General features: G+C 37.9%; 1 protein-coding gene across 1 annotated transcript in view; it reads left to right on the forward strand.

Moving 5' to 3' along the window:
• Positions 1–362: 362 nt before the first annotated feature.
• The window catches only part of Ttc23l (tetratricopeptide repeat domain 23 like), a 57,215-nt gene continuing 35,329 nt past the window's right edge, over positions 363–22,248 (forward strand). The window contains exons 1-4 of the mRNA XM_040273570.2: positions 363–470; positions 1,420–1,494; positions 6,128–6,314; positions 12,875–12,998. Coding sequence (XP_040129504.1) covers positions 1,427–1,494; positions 6,128–6,314; positions 12,875–12,998 — 379 coding nt within the window. The 5' untranslated portion in view covers positions 363–470; positions 1,420–1,426. The remainder of the gene's footprint in view (positions 471–1,419; positions 1,495–6,127; positions 6,315–12,874; positions 12,999–22,248) is intronic.

A 22,248-nucleotide genomic window follows, 5' to 3' on the forward strand; every position in this document is an offset into this window, starting at 1 on the left:
TTCAAGGACTAGCTTGAAGTCGCGTTGACAGAAGGCGCGCAACTTGGGGTGCCCGATGCCAGCGGGATCTCCGGCTCTGGATTCCACGGAACCGGAAGTGCCCCGCGTTGCCGTGGCTACGGCGCCGCGCTCACGGCGGCGGGTGGGGGGGGAGGGGGAGAAGTTCCGTTCCCATGGCAACCCCCATTGTCTTTCAAGGGCAGGAACCCAGGCGGCCCAGGCCGAAGGCGACCTTGTTGACCCTCTAGTTAACGCCGGGCACAGTTGTGGCTCTCAGGACCCGGTCGGCCGAAGCCTCGACGCTGACGCCTCCCTCTGTAGCCGAACAGCGCGGGCGAGGGAGCCTGGAGGCTAGATCCGGGGTGTGGCTTCTCAGCCCGGGGCCAGGTACGCGGCAGAACGCCGCCTCGGACCAGTCCTGCCCGCTGGAGCCTCCGCGGTGCTGGGAAGGGAGCTCCAGACCCGGCTCTGTACGTGGCCACTGGGCTCACCAAGTTACCGAGGAACAATGCGGAAAAGGAGAAAGCGCCCTGTCCTTAAGAGCGGGCCTAAATGTGGTGCCCTAGATCTGTGCATTCTGGAACCTTAATGGAACAGAATGTAGGAGTTTTGAAAATAGGGATTAGAGGGAGAAATTAGTGAATATTCCATCTGAAATTTGGATATTGGGTATACTGGAACCTGGGTCAGAGACAGCTACTTGTGGATCCGATGGGAACGAGTGACATTCTAGGATGAAATGAGGAGGGACTTGGTAGATATTAATGTTCCAGAATTGTGCACTGGATTTGGATTCCACTTACATGACAGCCTTGAGAAGTGAATTTCACAAATATTTGTAAATCACATTTTCCACCATGTGTTTCAACACATTTTCCTCATTACCTAACAGCAGCCACCAAAGTAGACATATGGGTTTTAGTTCCTTAACTAGAATCTCCTATTAAATAGTGAAATGCCCCCCTCCCCCGAAAAGGAGGAGAATTAACCAATCCATTGGTTGTACTTCATTTAGTGCTGAGTACTAGTTGCTTTGTTTGCTTACTCTTTCCATCAAGCCTGCCAAAGAATAGTTAAGTAGGTGACCATAGTTTGGATGACCCAGGAGATGTAAAGGTGTGGCTTTTAAGAGTAAAAACAACAATAACAACAGGAACAACAACGATTTTTTAAAAAATCATTTTAGAGATTACTCTAGAGTAGAAATTAGGAAAAAGAAATTTAAGTCAGATTTTTTTTTTGCAAATATCTTTATGTTCTGCTTTCTGAGTCATCTCCATACATGGAATTTATATAGTCCATTTGTGGATTTATATTTGGCACTTTAAACTTAATGTTAGTAGTAGCCAACAGGGGGAAAATAGTACAAATTCCTAAGCCTTTTCTCCCAAAGCTGATCTCATGTGTGACTCTTGGTAGGAAGAAGATGCAAGCCAGCCCCATCTATATCCCAACTGTTAACAATGACATTGACTGGGACTCCTGCTTCCATCGGTAAGTACCACAGAACCCTGACATCATGCTCCCTCACTGGCCAGAAACACAGGGACCCCTGTCTCCCTTAAGGCAAGCCTGGGTGAAACTATGCATGCACATTAGACAGAAGAGAAAGTTCTGCTGTGATGTGTTTTAATAGTAATTATGGTATAGTATCCATTTGGATCTTCAGCTTTGCAATATAGATAATTATTTATTTCCCTAATTTACAAAAATTTTAAGTTTTTAAAAACAAAAATAAACCTATTTTTTATTTATTTTATTTTATTTATTTTTTTATTTATTTATTTTTGGTTCCAGGGATTAAACTCAGGGATGCTTGACCACTGAGCCATATCCCGAGCCCTATTTTGTATTTTATTTAGAGACAGGGTCTCACTGAGTTGCTAAGCACCTTGCCATTGCTGAGACTGGCTTTGAACTCGCGATTCTCCTGCTTCAGCCTCCCAAGCCGCTGGGATCATAGGCATGAGCCACTGCACCAAGTAAAAACAAAGATAGGTTATTTATAATAAGACTGGTAAAGTCATGGAGAAAAATATAATAAAATTGTGAGAAAATTGCTTCATGAAATAAAGAGATAACAAATTAAAATTTTTAAACCATAATTCATTTTTGAGCATATATTGTATGCCTATTTCCTAACAACTCCGTGAATGAGATACCACCTTTGAATACTACCTTTGATAGATGAAGAATATAAATCAAAGAGAGGTTAGGCAGTTTGCCCAGGTCACACAGCTAGTTGATGGTTAATTGTTTTCAAACTATGCAGTCTCATTCCAAACTCTGTTCTTTATCCATTTCTTTATTCCAGATTATTCCAACCTTGGTGCCATTTTGAGTCAGATAACTTTGATTGGAGGGATATCCTATGCCTTGAGGGATATTTAGCAGCATCTCTATTATGTACCCAAATTGATGTGTGTTAGTCAACTTTTTCATTGCTGTAACCAAAATATCTGACAAGAACAATTTAGTGGGGCAGTAGAGTGCTTGCCTAGTGCATGTGAGGCACTGGGTTCAGTCCTCAGCACAAAATACATAAATAAAATAAATGAATGTCCGTCTAACATATATATATATATATATATATATATATACACACACACACATACATACATACACACATACCTCCAGTTTAGTAGAGGGAAAGTTTATTTGGGCTCACTGTTTCAGAGGTTCAGTTCATGATTGACCAACTCCATTGCTCTAGGCCCAAGATAAGGCAGAACATCATGGTGGAAAAGCATGGTAGAGGAAAGAAGCCCAGGACACAGTAATGAGAGAAGCAGAGGGAGAAAGGGGGAGGGGCCACACAGAAGATGAACCTTTTCAGGGTATTTTCCAGCTATTACCTCTCCACCAGCTATATCCCACTTGCCTACCGTTACCATCCAGTTAGCCCATTCAAACTAGGATGGATTGTTTACAGCTTTCATGATCTTAATTATTTTACTTCTGAATATTCCTACATTAACATAGGAGCTTTTCGGGGGAGGGGGGGTCTTATATCCAAGCCATAACAAGATGTCAGTAGCATCATTGTCCCACTTGGGACAACTGAAAATGTCTTCAGTTATGGCCAAATGTTCTCTGGTATAAAATCATCTTTACATACAAACCATTGTTCTGTATCAGTGCTATTGAATGGAAATATAATGGGAGTTATAAATAAGAGCCCAATGCATAATTTAAATTTTTCTGGTAGCCATAGTAAAAAGTAAAATGAAACAGGTAAATTTAAAGTTAAAAATAATATATTTTACATGTCTCACTAAAAATATTACATAAAATTATTAGGGGAATATTTTACATTTATTCATGATAATTCAAATTTAGTGTGTACTTTACACTTAATAGCACATCTCAGATCTGAATAGTTACATTTCATATTCCAAATAGCCACATTAACTACTGGTTACCTTACTGGATAGCATATTGTATACTATCTCATAAAAAACCGTGAACTTAAATGTTATAGAACTACAACAATTGCAATTTTTAAAATGTAGTATTTACAATAGAATATCTTAGAAATAATAAGATAATTCATAATGAATACAATATTACTTATCAGAATTCATATTTGCCATAGCAACATATATGGAATAATTTATAAGCCTAGCAAGGCAAATCTTTCATCAAACCCGCTTGGTTTTTTTTTTCTTTCCTTTTTTTATTTGTTCTTTTTAGTTATACTTGACAGTAGACCGTGTTTTGACGTATTATATATACATGGAGTACAACTTCCAATTCTTCTGGTTATACTCCTCCTGGCAAACTGCCCATATAGATTTGGTTACTCTAATTGATTTATCTTCTGCTCCAGTCCTATGAAAAAATGCAGCTCAAGCAAAATTTTCTATAGAGGGAGTAATGTTTTTGGTTAATTTTCTTAAGTTTTAATCTTGATACAGATTTCCTCTCTTCTCAGCATTTTTCAAACATAAAGACATTATAAAGTTCTTTTTTCATTTGTTTACTCATTCTGTATATTAATCAGCATTTCATTGCTATGACCAAAATAACTGTCAAGAACAACTTAGGGGAGGAAAGATTTATTTTGGTTCCCAGTTTAGAGCTCTTAGTACAATCACAGAAACATCATGGTGGAAGGATGCAGTAGAGCAAAGCTGTTGAGCTCCTGGCAGCTGAGATAAACCCTTCCAGGGCACACCTCTAGTGAGTACTTCTTCCATCTATGTCCCAGATTCCAGTAATCCCTTCAGCTATCAATGGATGAATCCACTAAGTGGATTATTCCACTGATGAAATCAGATCCCTAATCATCGCCTGAAAGCCCCACCTCTGAACCTTGCCATAATAGGTCCATGGTTCCAACACATGATCTTTTGGGGACATTCTGTATCCAATCACAGTATTAATAATAACAAACAAGTTATTATTTGAATTTACTGTGAGCCACTTTTGAAACAAATGAGACTCAGCCCATCCTCTGGTGGAGTTTACTTGCTAGAAGGCAAAGAAGACTCAACAACAACATAAAGAAACAAACAAAAAACCAAACTATAGTATGAATTGTATTATAATTGTTATATTATAGGGGCTTAGAGAAATTTTTGCAAGCCTTTTGGAGTGCCTCTTTATCACTACTCCAGGGAAAGACTTCTGGCAGAGTTCACATCTGGGTTATGTCTTGAAAGATGATATGAAATTCATCAATCAGAAAGGAGGAGAGTTGTTTGTTTGTTTGTTTGTTTGTTTGTTTGGTACCAGGGAGTTGAACTCAGGGGTGCTTAACCACTGAGCCATATCCTAAGCCCTTTTTTAAGGAGGAAAACACCTCTGATTACATCACATTGCCAACTTTCCCTGGCTTTTCCATTGAATTGATATGTCCACTGAAAGCACACTTATCTATGGGAAGAAAGGAATCCTGCCTGGGCCTGGCCTGAAGAAATGTTATTCCTTGCCCACACACCTTGGCACACCTGCATGCATAGGTCATTTGGAGTAGGATTCTGGATGTTAGTGTATCATTTCTCAATCTTGATGTAAAGGATTCACTTGACATTTATTTTCCTTTAAAAAAATAAGCATATGTTACTTTATCCGTGGAAAATAAAGATAAATTTCAATTTTAAAACTTGGCAGTGGTTGGATTTTTTTAAAAAGCTACTGTGAATACAAAGGTTATTTCTGTGAGAAACTTGTTGTTACTCTTAAGATCTTAGAATTCTGTTTCTCTTTCATTGTATAGGATTATTTCTTGTGACTATCTTTACAAATCCAATTACCTCTTCACAATTAAAGTGATATCTTCACATTGAAGTCAGATATCTACATTGTATGTGAGTGTGTGTGTGTGTGTGTGTGTGTGTGTGTGTGTGTTCAAGTGTGTAAGAAAGAGAGAGAGGGAAATTTTCAGTTAGCTCTTTCTCACCATGTTTAGTTCTAACACAACTGAGGAGGCCAATTCTCTCCTGACTATGCACTTGTTCCAGAACCTACACTGGGACAAGTGCATAGTCAGGAGAGAATTGAGCCCTAGTAGGACTCATCCTCTTTACTTAGTTAGCCACTCTGCATTGAAGCTTTTAACATAGATAAAAGATGGACATGGGTATATGAAATGTAGCCTCAAAATGTTAATTCCCTATCCCTCATTTCACTATATTTATTTTCCGTTGTGGTTTGGATCAGAATTTCAGGATGTTTGAGATTTTCCAATTCAATCTGCTCATTCTGTAGACAAAGGAAATAAATCATTACTAATATTAGTATTAGTTTATGTTAAAGGAGCACTTACTAAATGCCAATCATTATGATAAATCAATATGATTATTACCTCATTTAATTAACTTTATCAGGTGGATATTCATGTTAACTTCATCATGTTACAAAGAAGAAGATTAAGTGCCAGCTTGTTCAGGGTCATGTAAATAAATGGCAGAGCTGTTACTCTAATGCAGGTGACTAGTTTGCCAAAAGTGAGTAATTTAATCAGCACATTGTTATGCTGGATGCTGGGCTTTGAAAGTGACCTGTCTTTATTCCTTCAAGTTTAATATAGAAAACATGTCACTATCCTCCAGTTGGGAGTACTGTAGCCTTCAATTTTTTCTTTTTTGTGAAGTCTGACTCCATGTCCCTCTCATACCCACAGGTCACAGCAAACCCCCATCCCAGCACAACAGCAGACAGATGAGTTGTACCCCACTTATGGGTCTGAAGAGAGTGAAGAAGATCCTGCAGTCCAGGAGGAGGAGATAAGCACAGACTATATGTCTCTTCCCAAAGAAAAACTAGTTCAGTCCCAGAAGAAAATAACTCAGCTGATTAAGGAAAAACTGGTAAGATAAAAATTAAGTTTCTGATGTGAGGGAAGGGGAGGGGGGATAGTAGGGGATAGGAAAGGTAGCTGAATACAACAATTACTAATAGGACGTTATGTAAAATTGTGGATGTGTAACCGACGTGATTCTGCAATCTGCATTTGGGGTAAAATTGGGAGTTCATAACCCACTTGATTCTAATGTATGAAGTATGATATGTCAAGAGCTTTGTAATGTTGTGAACAACCAATAAAAAAATTTTTAAAAAATTAAGTTTCTGTTTCCACATAACAATATGCCCATTGGGCTGGGATTGTTGCTCAGCGGTAGAGTACTCGCTATGTATGTGTAAGGCCCTGGGTTCAATCCTCAGCAACACATATAAATAAATAGAATAAAGTTATAAAAAAGTGAATTAAAATAATATGCCCATGGTTAGAGAATCTCTGCATTCACTGCAGGCAGAATGAAGCACACAAAATAAAATGAAATGCTACATTTCTTTGTAAATGGGAAGAAAATCAGGGAACAGTTGAGTAGCCAACCCACCTTCTAATTCCCCACAGGGTTCACCATTGATTCCTCCCTGGAGCATTTGTGCTCCTAGCTTTAAACTAAGAATTAATTTGCCTCTTCCAGTTGCCATAGGATTAAGTTTGATTAATTAATTTTTAAGATTTTTCCTGGAAGGTTTCAAGATGATACCACTTGGGAAATTACTAGAGGGCCAAGATATCAAGGCAGGAGGCTAAGAACAAGGGTAGCCAAGCAGAAGTCTAGGTTGAGGCCTGTAAAGGATATGGGTAGGGTGCTTGTGGTTACAGTGGAATCATAAAACACCCAAAAGACCAGAAGCAGGAGGGAGTAGCGTCAGAGATCAAAGAGTTTAGGTATGCATTTCTAAGAGTGAGTCAACACCTTAGGATCTAAGATGTTTGAGCCAGTGTGTAAGCAAGAGTGTTCAAAACCCAGGATTGTGAGGCAGCAACATATTAACTTTTATTATTAGAACACAGACATCAGCTTGCTTCTAGGCCTGATTTATCAACAGAGTTCATATACTGACTTCTTGTCTGTTCCAGGTCAAGAGGAAATAATGGTTTCAGAGTTAATGTGTTCTCTTGCAGATAAGGGCTGAGAGGCACCTCAGAGGCATATCATAGGAACTGATTCCTCTTCAAGATAGACACCTATAAGCTTACCTCTATAAATTATCTAGAAACCTTGCAAAAGACTATCCTGGCTGGACCTATTAGTGTGTCACACATCCAAACTAGGAAACCATTTTGTCTGTCATGATTTCCAAGTGTGAGCTTTGGAGGCTTGACAACTCCTTAGCCAGTCTGAGTAATAACAAAGATTTAGATCTTAGGAGTGAAATGTAACCCAACTCAGAACTCACAGACCAACCAGAAGGGCAAGGGAGTACCACCACCAGCAGCAGCAACACTGGGGTGAACTCTAAGCCCATATTGGTGGGATCATTTTTCCTTGAGCACAGGAGTTTGGGGATAAATACAGACTGTCCAGAGTCAGGTATAACTCAAAGCTTTGGGCTCCCATTTCTGTGATTTTTTCATGGTGTTATGCCTTTTCCTCAAAATGGAACTTAATATTTTCATTTAGATAGTGCTTAACAAATTTAGGTCACATAGATGCTGACTTTTTTCTTATAATAACTCTCTAAGGTAGATAGTATTGGTTTCCAATCTCAGAAAAGAAAACTATGATCAGGATGATCTATCTCAAAACGACATAATTAGTAAATATTAGAACCAAGGCTAAAACTTTGCACTTTTTATTCCTCATAGTGCTACTTTCATTTCACAAAAAAATAAATGCCTGAGTCTGTTGAATTGTGCAGCCAATAGATGATCATGTTTGTAAAGTCACTGAAACACGTGACTTGAAGGTATAGTTCTGTGGTTTCTGGAGCTCTGCCCATCAGCTCCACAGTGGCAGAGGGGCTCTTTCCTCCACCCCATCCTTAGAGTGATTCATTCAGCAAATATTGAATGTGAATCTTCTCTGTGCCTTGGGCATAAAGGAGTTGAACATGAGGAATAAGCTTATTTGTTCAAGGAAGACAGATAATAGACAAATAAAGATCATAGCTAATATAATATGAACTAGGAGTGAGTGTTATGAAGAAAAAAAATCAGTAATGGAACAGTGAGTGATGCAGAGAAAGGTAATTTAGAAAGGTGGCCAAGAAAGACCTCATTAGTTGAACAAAATGAAAAAACAGGAGACTGAACTATGTAAAAGAGTGCTCCAAAAAGGGATTATAGTAGATGCAAAAATTCTACATTAAAATTAGGTTGACACATTCATGTCAGAGTAGTTATCATAGGCGAATAAGAAGAGAAGAAGAAAGAGGTAGAAAATGAATGAGGTGATTAGGGTTGGGTCATATTAAATAGAGTCTTGGAGGCCATAGTAGGAACTTTGGGTTCCATTAAAAATAAAAGAGTGAGACGCTATGGAGGGTTTTGTACAGGAGAGTCACATGATCTAATTCATTTTAAAAGATTACGCTGGCACATAAAATATGTCTAAAATTTTATAAATTTATAATAATAAAGTATTTGGTCACTTTTAGAGGATGCTAGTGAATAAAATTGTTTTGAAAGCTGATAAAAATAAAAACCAGGTATCCTGCCTTTCTAATACAAACTGTACTATAACTATGAAAATACATGAGGGGAAATTTCTCCATGTAGAATTATTCCAGCTAAGATATGAAGAAAGAATGACAGAATTATGATATGAGAATTTTATAATCTTTCATGAATTGGCCCATGTAGTTGTGCTAAAAAAAAGAGAGAGACAACTGGATGGTAGTTATCTTCTGATGGAAGGATATATCATACATATGAAGCAAAAAACTCAAAGCTAAGGTTGACCAAACTTCTAAATCCAACTACCAGTATAAATGCAGAACAGATAATAGAGGGAATGTTGAATGACAACATTGGGATGCAGTCAACAAAATTCACCCCTGTAGCAAATACTAGAGGAAAGAGGCCCAGTTTCTTCAACAAATAAATACGATAGGAAAAAAAATAGTATGGATAGAGATGAAGCCTACGATGAAAAGAGAGAGACACAACAGACTGACCTCATGACAAAACTCAACATTCATGCTCAAAACACTAGAAAAACTAGAGATATAGGAACATACCTCAATATTGTAATAGCTATATATGCTAAATCCAAGCCCACCATCATTCTAAATGGGGAAAAATTTAAAGCATTCTCTCTAAAAACAGGAACAAGACAGGGATGTCCTCTTTCACCACTTCTATTCAACTTAGTCTTGGAAACTCTAGCCAAAACAATTAGACAGAAGAAACAAATTAAAGGATATGAATAGGAAAAGAACTCAAAACTATCCCTATTTGCCCATGACACAATTTTATATCTAAAAGATCCAAAAACTCCACTAGAAAAAGTATAAAACTCATAAGTGAATTCAGCAAAGTAGCAGGGTGTATAATTAACACCCATAAATCAGTCATGTTCCTATACATCAGTGATGAATTAACCGAAAGAGAAATTAGGAAAAGTATCCCATTCAAAATAGCCTAAAAAAATTGGGAATCAATCTAACTAAATAGGTAAAAGACCTCTGTAATGAAAACTACAGAACTCTAAAGGAAGAAATTGAAGAAGTCCTTAGAAGATGGAAAGATCTCCCATGTACTTGGTGGGCCAAATTAATATTGTCAAAATGGCCATACTACCAAAAAAACTATACATATTTAATATAATTACTATTGAAATTCCAATGATATCCTTCATATAAATAAAAAACAGTCATGAAATTTATTTGGAAAAATAAGAGACCCAGAATAGCCAAAGCAATTCTTAGCAGGAGGCTTCACAATACCAAACCTTAAATTATACTGCAGAGCAATTGTAACCAAAATGACCTGGTATTGGCACAGAACCAGACATGAAGACCAATGGAACAGAATAGAAGACACAGAGACAAACATACATCCTAGACAAGAGCATTGTAAACATACATGGGAGAAAAGATAGCCTCTTCAACAAATGGTGCTGGAAAAACTAGTAATCCATATGTAGCAAAATGAAATTAAACTTGTATCTCTCACCCTGCACAAAACTCAATAAAAGTGGATCAAGGACATAGACATTAAACCAGAGACCCTGTGCCTACTAAAAGTAAAAGTAGGCTCAACTCTCTATCATGTCAGCTTAGGAACTGAATCCTCAACAAGACTCCTAAAGCACAACAGATGTAATCAAGAATCAATAAATGGCATGATATAAAACTAAAAAGCTTCTTTACAGCAAAGGAAAAAATCAAGAATGTGAACAGATAGTCTATAAAATGGGAGAAAAGCTTTCCCATTTGCACCTCAAATAGAGCATTAATCTCTAGGATATATAGAGAACTCAAAAAACTTAACACCAAAAAAACAAACAAACAAACAAACAAACAAACAAACAAACAAATAACCCAGTCAATAAATGGGCAAAGGAACTGAACAGGCACTTCACAGAAGAAGAAATATGATCGGTCAACAAATATATGAAAATATGTTCAACATCACCAGCAATTAGAGAAATGCAAATTAAAATTACACTAAAATTTAATCTCATTCCAGTTAGAAAGGCAATTATCAAGAATATGAGTAATAATAAATATTGGGGAGGATGTGGGGGAAAAGATACACTCATACATTGGTGGTAGGGCTGCAAATTGGAGCAACCTCTCTGGAAAGCAATATGGAGATTCTTCAGAAAATTTGGAATGGAACCATCATTTGACCTAGTTATCCCATTCCTTGGCCTAAATCCAAAGAACTTAAAATTAGCATATTACAATGATGCAGCCATTTCAATGTTTATAGCTGCTCAATTCGCAATAGTTAGGCTATGGAACAAAAACCTAGGTGCCCTTCAACAGATAAATGGATAAAGAAAATGTACATATACACAATGGAATGTTACTCAGCCATAAAAAAGAATAATATGGCATTTGCCAGTAAATGGATGGAACTGGAGAATATCATGCTAAGTGAAATAAACCAATCCCCCAAAAATCAAAGTTTGGATGTTCTCTCTGAAATGTGGATGCTGACACACAATAAGCAATGGGGGAAGGAAGAATAACAATTCACTGGATTAGACAAAAGGGAATGTAGGGAAGGGAAAGGGGATGTGAATGAAAAAGACAGGATAATGTTGGACATAACTATCCTGTGTTCATATATGAATACATGACCAATGTAACTCCACATCATGTACAACCATAAAAATGCAAATTTATACTCCAGATATGTATGATATGTCAAAATACATTCTACGGTCATGTATAGCTAAAAGGAACAAATTAAAAAAAATTTAAAAGAGACTGACCTCAGCATGTGTGATCATTAAAAATTTGCTAAAGGGCTGGGGATATGGCTCAAGGGGTAGTGCGCTCGCCTGGCATGCGCAGGGCACTGGGTTGGTTCGATTGTCAGCACCACATAAAAATAAAATAAAGATGTTGTGTCCACCAAAAACTAAAAAATAAATATTAAAAAATTCTCTCTCTCCCCGTCTCTAAAAAAAATTGCTAAAAATGGGCTGGGGTTGTACCTCAGTGGTAGAGTGCTTGCCTTGCACACGTAAGGCCCTGGGTTGGATCCTCAGCACCACATAAAATAAATAAATAAAAATAAAGGTATTGTGTCCCTCTACAAAATTTTGCTAAAAATATTAGATTTCTAAAATAGCCTTTTACTCCACCACTCCCTGTCTTTTTACCTATTTCAAGTGATATTAAAGAATTATTGCTAGTATTTTGGCAATATAATGGTTTTTTAGTTGTTTCTAATTCTCAGAGACACTTAGGAGATTGTGTGTGTGTGTGTGTGTGTGTGTGTGTGTGTGTGTGTGTGTGTGTGTGTAGTATTAGGGATTTAATGCAGGAGAATTCCACCACTTAGTTGTACCCCAGCCCGTTTTATTTTTATTTTGAGACAGGATCTTGGTAATTTGCTGAAACTTGCAATCCTCTCATCTCAGCTCTCAAGTCATTGAGATTATAGACATGCACAGATTAGAGCCCACACTGGCTTATGAGATATTTTTGATGAAATGTAAAAAGGCCTTTAATTTGCTTAAACACAATAAAAGGCAAGGGTGTATGGATGAGGAATATAGATATGAAATAGGATTGACCATGAGTAAATAACGGATGATTCTGGGTGATTCATTCTCCATATTACCATTGAAGTTTTTCATGATAAGAAGTTAAAAGAAGTCACTGTGACTATTATGTATAAAATGGACTGTGGAAGACAAGAGGGGCAGCAGTTAGAAGGGGCTCTTATTAGCCAACCAGGTAAAAGATGAGTGTGGCTGAGACTAGGTATGCAAGGCAGAAATGAGAAGAGCTTGGTTTTAGGATACAGCAGTAAGGTGGAGCTGGCTGGACTTAATGGGTTGGATGTGAGAAGAAGCAAATGATAGAATGCAAATTTAGTCCTATCTTCTAGTGACATGACAGAGATTTTCCTCCTTTCCCAAAAGCACAATGACTTTTTTGCTCTTTACAGACTATCCAAGCAAACAAGGAGCTGATTCGGTGTGTCATCCTTTCTCGAATTGCTTTTGGGGAAGAACACTGGAAATGTGCACAGGCTTTGACCAACCTGGCTTATGGCTACCTGGTACTAAGAGGTACTTGGTTCCCCAGCTGGATCTGGGTGGGACAGCTTATGAAGCCAAAATGAACCTATACCCAACTCCTTGGGGGTGGAGATGACTGAGAAGGTACCTTCCTCTTATTTTGGCAATATAATGGTTTTTTGGTTGTTTCTAATTCTCAGAGACACTTAGGAGATTGTGTGTGTGTGTGTGTGTGTGTGTGTGTGTGTGTGTAGTATTAGGGATTTATCGCAGGGGCACTCCGCCACTTAGTTGCACCCCCAACCCTTTTTATTTTTATTTTGAGACAGGGTCTCTCATCAAGAGAATTGAGAGTCCATGGATAAGGCAGACAGCAAGTCTTAGTAATAAATATAACAAAGAAAAGGATAATTATTGAGTATTTGACATGTTCAAAGGTAGTTTTATTAAGTTTTTATAATATATCTTGGATGGAGCTACTGTTATTATCCCTAGTTTATAAACAAGACACTGAAGCAGGGTTTCCAGCCACAGATCAATAGGGAAAATATAGGAAGATACATGTACTCCCAGCACCAGAGAAGCAGACCCAGTAATCGAATTTGAATTCTAAAAACTGAATTCAAGTTTTAGAAGATCTGGCTTAGAGAAAGTCAGGGCCTCATTCTATAGAAGTTATGTTTCTGGAAGATACTGTAATTTGGGAGTAGAAGATGGAATTTATTTACTAAAACTGGAACTCAAGTGAAAGCTACATGAAGAAAGGTACTTTAGAGTTGAGACTCCTTATATATTTGTTGACAGACTGAGGCAAGAACCCATTTTTAGAACAAGGGTCATGGCCACTTGATCCTTGGCCCTTGACCAACCATGTCTCCCTACATGGACTGTTTTTACTTCTACTATGGAATTCACTATACTTTATTCATATGCCCTTTGTTTAAATGCCTCTGCCTCTGAAATAGAAGCCTCTTGAGAGCAGGGACCAGTTCTCAATCTAGAATATGTCCTTGTACACAATATGTATCAGCATGTTATTGCTTGATAGATATAAATTGCTTGCCTGTGGCTTTTTCTAGAATCATCAGTCTGAAGTGGGGTATAGCCCAAGTGATTTAAGGACTTAAGAAATTTGAGGATTTAAAAGGAAGGAGAACCAATATACGTGGGCTGTAATGATCTTAGTTAGATGTCAAAATTCAGAATGTTGGATAAAGTTAAAATTGAATTCACTTCTCAGGTATTAATCTCAACACATTTTCCTTCTTAGGGATCCTTAGTCCCTTATACATTCATTTGTTTTTAATTTAACTTTAGATTAATTGATGTGGTAAGTTCTCACGTGGTTGGGAATGGTGGTGCTGTGAGTTATAGGCCATGTTAGAACATCTATTTTGTGCCAAGAGAAGGAGGGATTCCTCACTTACTGGAAGAGCAGGTAGCCACCTATCTGTGAGATTTGAGGGATACAAGAAAGGTCCTCAACAAAAAGAAATATTCCCCTATTGGGGCTTCATTCCTCCTTATTTGGATCTCTGTATTCCATTCAAACTGATTTCCTCAAAAATGTGCTGCCTTGGGTTGGGATTATGGCTCAGTGATAGAGCACTTGCCTAGCACAAGGGAGGCCCTGCATTCAACCCTCAGCACCACATAAGAAGATAAATAAATAAAATAAAGGTATTGTATCCATCTACCACTAAAAATATATATATATATATTTTAAAAAGCACTGCCTTAATGGCAAGAGTACCACTTTAACACTTTTAGAACTCCTTTTACAAGCCTGGTAGGACTGTGCTCAGTGCTGGGGATACATAAATGAATACGAGTAGTCCCTATGCCTTGAGAGCTTACAGGGTCTTATAACAGGACCCCACAATAGTGGTGGAAACAAAGTTCCAGGGGATATTAATCAGTGGTGCTGCCACTGAGGAAGGTCAGGGAAGGTTTCAGAGAGAAGGTAGTATTTGTTCTGTCTTTGAAGGATGAGTGTAGCTCCAAGTAAATTTTTGAGGAGAATATACAAAGTTGGCCCTGGTTATGTGGATCTGAGGAGTGGGAACTGAGAGAAGGAAAGTCCTTACACAGACAGTAGGTTCAGTGTAGACTTAAGGATTCAGTTTAGAACAGAAGATATCTTAGGACAGACAGGTTTTGACTGGAAGTGAAACTGAAAAGGTTATTTGGGCCCAGATATCAAGGTGTTTGAGGAGGTTTTATGAGAGCATTGATGATGTAATATAATCTAGCTTGTGTTGTTAAGTGAGAAACTTTAGGTTAGACTGGTGGAGAAAGTGGAGGTGAAGATCAGTCAGTCTGTTATCCTGTATGGATAAAAATGAGGGCATTGACCACGGCAGTTAGAATGCAAATGAGATAACTTAAAATGTAGAATTGGTGACATTTAATGATCAATTCATTATGGAGTGGGAAGGACATGGAAGAATTGAAATAGTATGTCCTGATCTATTAGTTGAAATGGAGAATTAAAGACTAAGACTGGGAACTGAGGGTATATAGCTCCGTGGTAGAATACATGCTTAACATGCACAAGGCTCTGGGTTTAATTCCCAGCACCTAAATAAATAAATATAAAATATTAAAAATGAAGAGCAGGTTGATAGAGGAAAGGAAAAGAAGCTGCTGGGTATGGTTTCAGACAGGCTTGTTATTCAGTAGACTGCTGAAAAGTGGATGCAGAGCTCAGAGAAGATGTTAGTTTGGGAAGAATTAGGTAGCAAGTGAGACCATAGGAGTGGATGATTTTGATCAGAAAATGTGTACAGAAAGAGAGGGGAAGAGGGCAAAGGGCATAAGACCCGAGGACAAGAAGGAATGGATAACAAAAGAGGAACAAAGGAAATATAAGAATCATGGAAGCTGAGGGAAGAGAGGATTTCAAAAGGAAGTGCAGTTGGTTTCAGCAGCTGTAGGTAATAGAGAGAGGTCAGATAGGGTAAAGGCCGGAGAGAACCACGGGGTTGACAATTGGTAGGTCATTGAAACTTGGTTTGGCATGGAACACTCCTTGGGCCCTGGAGAACCCAAATTCAAAAAGGCTTTTGCTCTGATTTAGACTTGAGGTCGTGACAACTTAAACTAGAGAGGAAAGTGTTTGGGAGGAAGACTTATCTGAACTGGAATAAGGCCAGATGCTACTGCTTTTGGTGTGGGTAGATTAATATGGTAGGCCTATGGAGCTTATCTTGCATCTTCTGAAATCTACCCTTTCTATGATCAACCACAAACTGACTTTGAGTTTTTTTCAGTTAAATTAAGTCAAAATAGGTAAGCAGGTCATATCACCGAAGATGGTGAGGACATCCTTTTCTCTCTGCTACATGAATGGAGAACTCCATTTGGGAAAAAAGGTTGGAGAGAGGAAGGTTTTTCATTTTTCTAGATGGACAAACAGCTTTCTGGTTAAATGAAGTACTCACATAGTATACCCATGCCTAGACTTGATCGCAGCGTTTCTACAGCCTAGAGTGCTTCTAGAATAGATGATGATTGTGACCTTTCCTTGAGGCTAGCTCAGTGGCTTCTATCGCAGTTGTAGTGCTTACCCATTTTCTTCTCTCCTTTTTTCCCCCCCAGGGTCTAGTGCATGGAATAAAACAAATAAGGATTTGAAAAATTACAAACCTTTTAGAGAGATAAAATTCTTGCTGAGTTCCACTTAGTTTTGTTGTCATTAATCCTGTAACTGCTTTAAAATAGACAGAATGTAAGAGCCAGCTTCCTGTGTGGGTGGGACGTGTGCATCTGCGTTCATGCCTCACTGCACAGGCTCATGTTTTACAGCCATCAGATTTGGGCTTCTCATTTCCCTCTCAGCCTTTTCCAACATTGGAATAGGGAGTCAAGTCCAAAGGCTGATTTTTCTTGATAAATAGTTTTCCATGAAGGTGTAGTGAGAAGCATGTATGTGAAGTATTATAAAGAGTACTTAGGGAAATATAATGTGTACAAACCCTCAAGGAATTTACAACCAATTGTGGAAATGAACTACTATAGACCTGTGATAGAAGACATTTTTAAGATAAATGTCATGTAATTGGTTTAAATAAAGGGTTTTGAAAAATTGGGTGAAGTTATTCCTGGCTAAGACGGTAATTAATTAGTAGATTCAGAAAGGAGGCAGCATTCAAGCAGGACTGTAAAAAGTAAATTGTGTTTGGGTGGCAGAAGAAAGGTGGGATATTTCTAGTCAAAGAGAAGGGGCGTGAGCAAAGGCATGTAGAAGGAACATGCAGTGTCTCTTCAGACAGCAGGAAGCAGCATGCTGGATAAGAATTGGGCTGGGAAGATGAACCCGGAAGGGAGGGTACATGGGGTAGACCACAGTGAAATTGTAAATATGGGTAAAGGAATTTGTAATTCATTTGGTATGGAGGGAGGATTATTAGAGATTTTCCATCAGGATGGTGAAAATATCAAAGTGTACTTTAATATTTAGTAATTAGAGCTAGAGTGAAAGCTATCTCAGTCACCTAAGTCTAAAACTAGGCTAATGACAGGGAACTGGTAACAAAGTAAGGAGCCAATGAAAGAAGGATACATTTATTTTTTTAAACCAGAAATACTACTTCTGGGCATCTTTCCTAAATATACACATATAATATATGGACGAGATTATTCTTTGCAGCATTTTTATGGTAGTAAAAAATTGCAAAAACCAGGTGTCCATCAATGGGGAAGCAGTATATACACAACAACAGTTTTAAAAGAGCATGAGGAACCTCTGTATACTTCTAGAGAGAGATCTCCTGGATGCCTCTTTAGGGGAAAGGAAGTGAACACTGCAGCAGTGTTACAACATGATTCTTTTTTATAAGAAAGAGGCAGAGAGAAATGAGAATGTGGATTATATTTACATGAAGAAGATGCAGTGAAGGATATACCAGGAATGAAATAAAAAAGTTACTTAGAGGGTAATTATGGTGAAAAGAAACAGGGTTGGAAGGGATACCTCTCAATGTTTACCTTTTCATGTAATTTTAACTTTTCAACCTAGAGAAATTACTTATTCAAAAAGATTATTATAAGGAAGACAGTGAAGAAATAATTGGTAGGAATGTTTTTTAAATTGAAGTTGTATAGAAGTGATACTCTAAAGTGAAGTTGAAGACTTAGGCCCCTGAGGGTGCCATTTTCAGAGATAGGTCCTAAAAGGAAGTAGACTCGAAGAGGAAATCGTGTTTAGTTTTTGATGTATTAATTTTGAATTGCAATAGGGTGCCGCAGTCTGGCTGGGCACAAATCATGAGCCACTGAAGCAGGAACAAACTTTATTTTTTAACTGCAGGAAAAACCTCACACAGGCTCCTGGGGAATCCTCCCGACCAGCCACGAGGCTCCTGCAGGAACCCCCAGCCGGAAATAGCTCCACGGGAAATCCCTCCTCCTGCACTTCGCCAACCAATGGGAACCCCAGGGGAATCCCCGTGAGAACTCAAAATAGCTCAGGAAGTCCAAAAATAGCGCGAGAACGCAAAAGTAGCGGCAGAAGCAGTTAATGCCTCGCCTGTCAATCAATACTGTTGGCAAAATGCCCAGGAGCCATACAGACTCGGCTGTGGCTCTCAGCATCTCCTCCCTTCTGTTTAATTAAACAACAAGTAATGTGGCTTAGGGACCGTGCCTGTTAGGTAGTCCAATTCAACATATGGTCCTTACCCGTCATCGGATGAACTGACCTCTAGGTGTCAGCCTCCTGTCTTAGGTTGGTACCACTGCAATCGGATCATACCCGTCACTGACTACCGGTCCAGCATATAGCCATACTTGTGGATAGGCCTTTGCACCAGTGGGGGGGTGAAGTTCTTTGCCTCACCTCTGTTGGCCCCCAAATTTGGCCTTGGTGCCAGTGGGGGGGTGAGGTTCTTTGCCTCACCTCTGTTGGCCCCCAAACTTTAGACCATCACTAGTAGAAGGGAGGAGGATGAAAAATGCCATGACACCAAGCCAATTGAGGGCTCCTTTGAAAAATTGTACCACCGGTGACACCATCAGCAAAAATACTCCAGCACTACCACAATTTGCTGCACCAACAGATAGTTCACAATGCATACAAGTGATACATATAGTCCAGGCAAGTTCTGCAAGCAGTTCAAAGTAGAGGAATCTGTCAATATGTCCATTTCCTCCCAAAGTAAATCGACTCCTTGATTGAGCATTACTTGTTGAGTTATTATTCACTGATGCATCAGTTTATACAGTTTGTTGTGATAACTACCGAAGAAGCTGTAGTTTGGTTTTATCTTTGTCTTCACCGGCACTGGGATGAAGATAGGAATTCTGGCAATGATGCTAGGAAAAAAATTATGTAACATTCCAACAGGCACTAAGAAAACAATTTTTTGAACAATTTACATTATCCTGAACAGAATTATTAAATATAATGAGAAGGAAAGGTGAAAGCAAACAAACAGATTTGTTAACCTCCTTATTTGTTCACATATTAAAACAATTTTCAACAGCTGTTTACCCAATCTAAATTAAACCATTAAAATCACGTGAATAAAAAAAATTCGGATCCATTTATTCATGAGCGCTCCTCATATAAGATATATGGACATACACACATACAGACATACAACACAAAACAGAAGTGTGCACACATAATATACAACACATAAGACAATAGTAAAGGCCTTGTAGCTTTACCTAGGTGAAATCTCCATTGCAATGTTTAAAAACTCCACAGTCAAAAAATAAAACTGATCAGAAAAACATTAACCTAGGTCTATATGAGCTCAAAAATAAAATAGAACTTTATGATGTGGGAAAAGGCAATAATAAAATAAATATTGAAAAAAGCATCCTGGTTAATCACTGTTGTAGATGTAAGAATAGCCAAACTGGAGCTCTGGATATCAGCTGTTATGGATTTGAGTCAAATCACCTTTTTTTTGTTTTCATTTTTGTGTTGGTCCATAGAATTCACTTTGGTCAGTTTCTCTGGAATCCAAATCGGCTGTTGTTCTCCCTGTAGAAACACACAAACAGAACCCCGACTCCAGACAATCACTGGGTCAGGACCTTAGTTAATCTCTCTGGAATCCAAATCGGCTGCTGTTCTCCCTGTGGAAATACACAAACAGACCCCCGATTCCAGACAATCACTGGGTCAGGACCTTTCCATTGTCCTGTTAGAATATCCTTCCAAAGTACCTTAGGCTTATGTACATTTTTTGGACACATATGCCTTTCCGCAGCACTAAGCCCTGATGAATCCAAATTTATAAAGTTTAGAGTAAAAAGGGTTATTTTAAGTTTATCTTTGGGGGATATATACCCCTTTCCAATTCCCTCTTTTTGCTTTAATAAGTACATTTTAATAGTTTGATGAGCTCTTTCAACTATGCCTTGTCCCTGAGGATTGTATGGGATTCCTGTTATATGAGTAATGCCAAATGATGAGCAAAATTGTTTAAAAGAGGTAGAAGTATAACCAGGACCATTATCTGTTTTTAACTGTTTTGGAACGCCCACAGTGGCAAAATTTTGTAAGCAATGAGCTATAACATCTTTAGTTTTTTCTCCGGCATGAAGGGAGCCCATCAAAAATCCGGAAGAGGTATCAACTGTAACATGCAAATATTTTAATTTTCCAAATTCTGGCAAGTGTGTGACGTCCATCTGCCAAATATGGTTAGGTATCAGTCCTCTAGGATTGACTCCAAGATTAACTTGGGGTAAAAAGGTCACACAATTTTGACATTGTTTTATTATTTGTCTAGCTTGTTCCTTAGTTATTTTAAAACGCTTTTGTAAAGTATTAGCATTAACATGGAACCTTTTATGAAAATGTGTAGCTTCTTCTAGTGTAGAGAAAATATGTATGTCATGTGTAGTTTTATCTGCTAAATCATTGCTCATACTAAGGGCTCCAGGCAACCCTGTATGTGCCCTGATATGTCCTATAAATAATGAATCTTTTCTGTCCCAGATTAGACTTTGTATAGTGGAAAACAAAGAGAAAACAGTAGAGGAAGGGGAAATCCTACCAGCATCTTCAAGGGATACTATAGCATTAACTATATACTGACTATCAGAAAATAAATTAAATACAGAATCTTTAAACATCACAAAAACTTGTAAAACTGCATTAAGCTCTACCTTTTGAGCTGATTGTTTGGGTACTAAAAATGTAAAAGTTTGATCAGGGGAAACTACTGCTGCTGTACCATTATTTGACCCATCAGTGAATATATTTGGAGCATTCATGATAGGGGTTTTTCTTGTCATTTTTGGAAAAACTATAGGATGCTTAGACCAAAAAGACAACAAAGGATTAGATGGTAAGTGATTATCAAATGAAACATTAGATTTACACATGATTATTGCCCAAGTATTTAACTCATTAGCTAACTCATCAATTTGATCCATAGTATATGGAGTAATAATTTTATTGGGAGAAATTCCAAACACTCCCTTTGCTGCTTTTATTCCTTTGAGTATTAATTGTCCTACAGCCTCAGGATACCTAGTAAGAATAGTGTTAGGAGAATAAGATAAATGTACCCACAATAATGGACCTTCTTGCCAAAATACTCCTGTAGGAATATTTTTTGTTGGTATTACAATAAATAATAAAGGCAAACTTATATCAATTCTATCCAAATGCATATTTTCCATATATGTTTCAATAATTTTTAATGCCTTTCTTGCTTCAGGAGTTAATATGCGGGGTGAATTTGGATCTGATGGACCTTTTAGGATATCAAATAAAGGTCCCAACTCTCCTGTTGGTATGCCTAGATAAGGCCTTATCCAATTTATGTCTCCTAATAACTTTTGAAAGTCGTTAAGTGATCTGAGTTGATCTACTCGTATTTGAATTTTAGGTGGACGGACCATGGTTGAGGATAATAGAACTCCTAAATAATTAATTGGAAAATTTAATTGTACTTTATCTATTGCTATCTCTAGATTATAATTTTTTAATAAATTTGTAAGTGTGGCATAACAGTCCAGCAATGTGTTTTTATCTTTGTGTGCTAACAATACATCATCCATATAGTGAAATATTTGTAGTTCAGGATTTTGATTTCTAAGTGGCTGGATTGCTTTATTAACATAAATTTGACACATAATTGGGCTGTTAGCCATCCCTTGAGGGAGCACTTTCCATTCATATCTCTGATCAGGACCTTCATGATTCAGTGCAGGGATAGTAAATGCAAAATGTGGACTATCCTCAGGATGAATTGGAATTGAAAAGAAACAATCTTTAATATCTATAGCTAAAACATACCAGGTTTTTGGTAAAGCAGACAATTGGGGAATCCCT

The sequence above is a fragment of the Ictidomys tridecemlineatus genome, chromosome 1 (assembly GCF_052094955.1).
Source record: "Ictidomys tridecemlineatus isolate mIctTri1 chromosome 1, mIctTri1.hap1, whole genome shotgun sequence".
NCBI classification, from domain to species: domain Eukaryota; kingdom Metazoa; phylum Chordata; class Mammalia; order Rodentia; family Sciuridae; genus Ictidomys; species Ictidomys tridecemlineatus.